Source organism: Hyla sarda, chromosome 2 (assembly GCF_029499605.1).
Source record: "Hyla sarda isolate aHylSar1 chromosome 2, aHylSar1.hap1, whole genome shotgun sequence".
Lineage (NCBI taxonomy): Eukaryota > Metazoa > Chordata > Amphibia > Anura > Hylidae > Hyla > Hyla sarda.
Window position 1 is genome coordinate 62,799,951 of NC_079190.1, and position 6,000 is coordinate 62,805,950.

Here is a 6,000-nt window from a genome sequence, read left to right on the forward strand (position 1 = left end):
CTATAAGGTTCTATTAGAAACATAAATATGACTTGTTTTCTATTTAAAACGTAAGTGACCTTTATATGGGATCCCTGTATACAGTACTTAAATTATATATCTATTACCTAAGATTTATATAGAGTAGATGATGTATCGCCTTAGCTGAGTATATATATTGTATTTCTGCATTTGTTACATTAGCTATGTCTTCCTCCTTTGTCTCTAATGTTATTTATACATATTGTAGATGTAAATATCTTCAGCTTATCTGACCTGCCTGAAAATAACAAAAACAATTATAAATGAAATATTCTGTAAGTGCTGAGAAGTGACTGAAATCTAATAACCCCAATCCATTTATTGATCGTAAAACCCGGGAAATGTTTTAACCAAATGCTAAACCGGGCTCTGAAGGTTCTAATAATGTGTAATAGTGACACATATCATAGGGAAACCATGTAGGTGAACAATACAATCCAGACCCTGTACACAATGTGCAGAGTATTTTTAATTTCTATTATAAATAATTTATTTACATCCCCTAATTAAAATGTCTGATCCTGATCTGTAAACGTTTTGTTATTATCCTGACAAAATATTTGTTTTGCTTTCGTGATTTTTTGTAATATATGTTTCTATTTTTTATATATTATACTACATGGTAAGACAATGTAGGAAAAAAAAGTATTAAAAGAACAATGCAGGACAAAATATACAATATGTGTAGAAAATAATACAGAATACAGAAATGCAGAGAAGATAAAGGAAGGAAACTAGATGATAAAATAAAACAAATATAGAATTATAAATAATGGAGAATATTTCATTAGTTTTAGAAATAAAAATTAAAACAATTTGTTTTTAATAAAAAATATTAGGTTTTTTTAGAATGTATAAATAAAAAATGTGATTTGAATGTTTAGAAAAGAATGTAAAAATATAAAATAAATATGTATAGACAAAATGTTTAGAAAATAATGTAAAATATTTAATAAATATATATAGACAAAATGTTTAGAAAATAATGTATAATATTAAATAAATATGTATAGACAAAATGTTTAGAAAATAATGTAAAATATTTAATAAATATATATAGATAAAATGTTTAGAAAATAATGTATAATATTAAATAAATATGTATAGACAAAATGTTTAGAAAATAATGTAAAATAATAAATAAATATGTACAGACAAAATGTTTAGAAAATGTAAAATAGTAAATAAATATGTACAGACAAAATGTTTAGAAAATAATGTAAAATAGTAAATAAATATGTACAGACAAAATGTATAGAAAATAATGTAAAATAGTAAATAAATATGTACGGACAAAATGTTTAAAAAATAATGTAAAATAGTAAATAAATATGTACAGACAAAATGTATAGAAAATAATGTAAAATATTAAATATGTATAGACAAAATGTTTAAAAAAGTATGTAAAATATTAAATAAATATGTATAGACAAAATGTTTAGAAAATTATGTAAAATATTAAATAAATATATATAGACAAAATGTTTAGAAAATTATGTAAAATATTAAATAAATATGTATAGACAAAATATATATAAAATACAAATGTAGAAAAAAATGAAAAAACCGAAAGGTGTTTTGGATTTATCAACTAGATGGGTCATATAGAGGATTATTTTAGGTGTATTGTAAAGTGTTCAGGTGTAAATTATTCCCCAAAAATCTGACATATTTTGGCACCTTCCAGGATTGTAATCTAGGTTCTAAAATAATGTGAAGTCTAAAAGAGAAAGGGTCTGTTTATTTGGATTTCTTTTACCTTTTTTTTGCAAAACAATACGAATGAAAACTCGCAGCAGAATATTTTCACGTCATTTATTGTCATTAAATTAAAATTCGCAACAATGGTAAAATGTCGCTCAGTATCCAGTGTATCTCAAGTGCATTTTCAAATATATAGAATTCCAAGCGCCATCATATAAGCAAACAAAACAAAAATCAAATTTTTTCATTTGAATATTTCTTGTTTTCTTTTTTTAATTTGTTTTTTTAAATAACATTTCAAGTATATTCATGGAATGTCAGGTCTAGAACGAGCAAATGTAAACTTCGGGGTTCTGACTCTTTCCAATACAAAAACAGAAGAATTCTACCTTCTCAGCCGGTATCTTCAGAGCAGAGAATACAAGTCCTGTAGTATCCAAAACGTCACCAGATCACAGAACAACAACATCCACAACCTCACAGACACTCACAATATGCTGACACAGGGGGGGACATAGGGGTTCATATCCAGAATACTGAAGTGGACTACAACTCCCATCCCCAGCCTTCATTTAGTGGAGAAGTATAGAAACAAATTGTTATACATCCTTCTAGAATGAAGAACAGGAAAGATCTGGAGAATATTCCAGTGAAGTATTGGAGCAACTCGAGTAACCATTGCACTGCCAGACAAGTCAGCAGTGAGGGGGGGGGGGGGGGTTTACATGTCATATCCCAGGTAAGGATTGGATGGTGGTGGGTATAGTCTCCTGGTGTTGCAGTGTTTCCCCAACCAGGGTGTCTCCAGCTGTTGCAGAACTACAACTCCTAGGTGGTCACAGATAAGGGTTGGATGGTGGTGGGCATAGTCTTCTGTGTTGCAGTGTTTTCCCAAACAGGGTGCCTCCAGCTGTTGCAAAACTACAGTGGACACAGATAAGGGTTGGATGGTGGTGGGCATAGTCTTCTGTGTTGCAGTGTTTTCCCAAACAGGGTGCCTCCAGCTGTTGCAAAACTACAGTGGTCACAGATAAGGGTTGGATGGTGGTGGGCATAGTCTTCTGTGTTGCAGTGTTTTCCCAAACAGGGTGCCTCCAGCTGTTGCAAAACTACAGTGGACACAGATAAGGGTTGGATGGTGGTGGGTATAGTCTTCTGTGTTGCAGTGTTTTCCCAAACAGGGTGCCTCCAGCTGTTGCAAAACTACAGTGGTCACAGATAAGGGTTGGATGGTGGTGGGCATAGTCTTCTGTGTTGCAGTGTTTCCCCAACCAGGGTGCCTCCAGCTGTTGCAAAACTACAGTGGTCACAGATAAGGGTTGGATGGTGGTGGGTATAGTCTCCTGTATGGCAGTGTTTCCCAAGCAGGGTGCCTCCAGCTGTAGCAAAACAACAGTGGACACAGATAAGGGTTGGATGGTGGTGGGTATAGTCTCCTGTATGGCAGTGTTTTCCAAGCAGGGTGCCTCCAGCTGTTGCAAAACTACAACTCCCAGCATGCCCGGACAGCCTTCGGCTGTCCGGGCATGCTGGGAGTTGTAGTTTTGCAACAGCTGGAGGCCCCCTGCTTGGGAAAACGCAATAATCATGTAATCCTGGCATGGTGTGGGTGAAGGGGCCCATGTCCTTAGTGGGCTCAGAGCTTCTCCAGGCTCTTGGGGTTGGTGAGGATCTCTCGGGCCAGCCTCCAGGTCTGTTTGGCCGCATTCTCCAGGGCGGAGTGGGGTTTGCCCTGGAATAGGTCCAGGTTGGGCAGGAAGTAGTGCGGGCACCTCCGGCACTGTAGGCACGAGATGAGCTGCAGGAGGATGCCATTGAGCCGGTCCCCTAGGCACGACTCGTCCCAGTCCGACTCCCGGGGGTGCTTCTCGCACTCATAGGACACCAGAGTCTTCATGTGATAGTTATTGAGGGGCTGCCCGGGCAGTTCCAGGTGCCGGTCCCGGAGGGTCTTGAGCACTGAGAGGCATTTCTTCCTGCAGCCCCCCAGCTGCAGCCGGTTCTCTGCCTCTGCAAACTGCAGCACCCAGGCGTCACTCTCCGCCGAGCTCTGCTTCCCTGCCAGGGTATGGCACTCCTTGGAGAGCAGGTTGAAGCCCTCAGCCTTGACCTCTGCCACCCTGTTCGGACCAGGCCAGGGGATGTGCGGTAAGGGCCAGTGGGCAGCGCTGCGGGGCCAGATGCCGGTGCACTTAAAGGCCGGAGTGATCTGCACCACGTATCTGTCCCTGATCCTCAGCTTCACCTCACTGGTGTCCGCCACCATCTTCACCACATCCCTATAGCTGCACTTGTCCACCGCCTGGGCCACCAAGGTCTGGAAGCGGGAGCGGATCTTCCGTGCGGACAGGTACCCGGAGGCCGTGATGAACTCCACCCAGAGGGACATGCTCCTCTTCCGGCCATCGCTCAGTTTCAGTACGGCGCAGCCCGGCAGAGAGCCGTCGTCTACAAAGTTGAAGACCCCCATCTGGTTGAGGTAGAGGACCACCTCGAACTCCGTGGGGGAGATGACCTCCAGCCCCTCGTAGCGGTTGTCCATCTCGTTGAGGGAGCTGATGAAGCGGGGCTCCTGCACCTCCACCTCCTTCAGCACGTCGGACACCACCTTGCACACCTCCCGGATGGTCTTGGCGATGGCCGCCTTCCGGGCCTGGCACTTCTCGTTGTAGTACTTGTTGAGGTGGTACACCAGCTTGGCCTGGGCAGCGATCATGTTGGGGCAGAGATCCGGGTTGTAGACCGGAGTCTCGCAATAAGCCGAGGGATCCAAGGCGGCAGCGGGAGAAGGAGCCAACTTTATGGGAGGAAGAAGGAGTCTCGGGCGAAGAATAGCGAGGGGCACGGGCGTCAGGGTGAGGGCATCAGGGTGAGATGACAAGGTGCCAGCCCCTCCTCCTAATGGTCAGACCAGGGCAGGGGGCAGTGTGCAGACATATGTGTATATATAGCTGGTGCCCTGGCCTTCAGCTGTGGCACTGTATATAGTGTGGATGCTGTATACTACAGCCCCTAGTGTGGGAATTATTATAAAGGGAGGGACAGGCATCGGCCAATCGCCATCCGGCTAATCTCCGCCTTCAGCTGGGAGCACGGTGCTCACCCCCCTCCCCAAATCTCAGTGCATGTGTGAGAGCTGGCACCCAGCACCCAGGACTGACCTCTGCCCACGTGATACAGGGGGATTACAGGGGGCAGGTGACTGGGATTAGGATGTCCTGACGTGTCAATTACTGCAACACTGTAACGGAGTGACAGCTCTACTGCACAGGGACCACGGCCGGGACTAAGTGGCTGCAGGTGTCACCCCCACCCTCCAAAATATAGAGAAATCTATGTCAGGAGTGCTGGGAAGCAGGTCTATTTTACTGTATACCACCCAATGCCTTATAAGAGGATAAGACATCCGGATATCACTTCTTTGTATGATCATTTGCATTTTCTTTTTATATTTTCCGTTAAATAAAAAACAAACAAAACCAATGTAGGTGTCTGTACTGTGTGTATATAGAGGTGTGTATATAGAGGTGTGTATATAGAGGTGTGTATATAGAGGTGTGTATATAGAGGTGTGTATATAGAGGTGTGTATATAGAGGTGTGTATATAGAGGACTACATGACAGAAATATACATATAATATATAGAGGACTACATGATAGATGCATATAATATAGATACATATAATATATAGAGTACTACATGATAGATACATATAATATATAGAGGACTACATGATAGATACATATAATATATAGAGGACTACATGATAGATACATATAATATAGATACATATAATATATAGAGTACTACATGATAGATACATATAATATATAGAGGACTACATGATAGATGCATATAATATAGATACATATAATATATAGAGTACTACATGATAGATACATATAATATATAGAGGACTACATGATAGATACATATAATATATAGAGGACTACATGATAGATACATATAATATATAGAGTACTACATGATAGATACATATAATATATAGAGGTGTGTATATAGAGGTGTGTATATAGAGGTGTGTATATAGAGGTGTGTATATAGAGGTGTGTATATAGAGGTGTGTATATAGAGGTGTGTATATAGAGGTGTGTATATAGAGGTGTGTATATAGAGTACTACATGATAGATGCATATAATATAGATACATATAATATATAGAGGACTACATGATAGATACATATAATATATAGAGCACTACATGATAGATACATATAATATATAGAGGACTACATGATAGATACATATAATAT

The 6,000-nt window shown here is 40.1% G+C and overlaps 2 protein-coding genes across 7 annotated transcripts in view; one reads left to right on the forward strand and one right to left on the reverse strand.

The window, feature by feature from the left end:
• Window positions 1–6,000, forward strand: part of NBEA (neurobeachin) — a 698,360-nt gene that overhangs the window by 510,485 nt on the left and 181,875 nt on the right. The gene's annotated exons all lie outside the window — the stretch shown is intronic.
• Window positions 1,823–5,142, reverse strand: MAB21L1 (mab-21 like 1). The gene has a single exon (XM_056561917.1). It carries the CDS (start codon window positions 4,439–4,441, stop codon window positions 3,362–3,364), a length of 1,080 nt encoding a protein of 359 aa, XP_056417892.1. The 5' UTR covers window positions 4,442–5,142; the 3' UTR covers window positions 1,823–3,361.

Excerpts from the sequence above, each read along its gene's own strand:
- MAB21L1 (XM_056561917.1), bottom strand. The coding sequence starts at position 4,441 with ATGATCGCTGCCCAGGCCAAGCTGGTGTACCACCTCAACAAGTACTAC.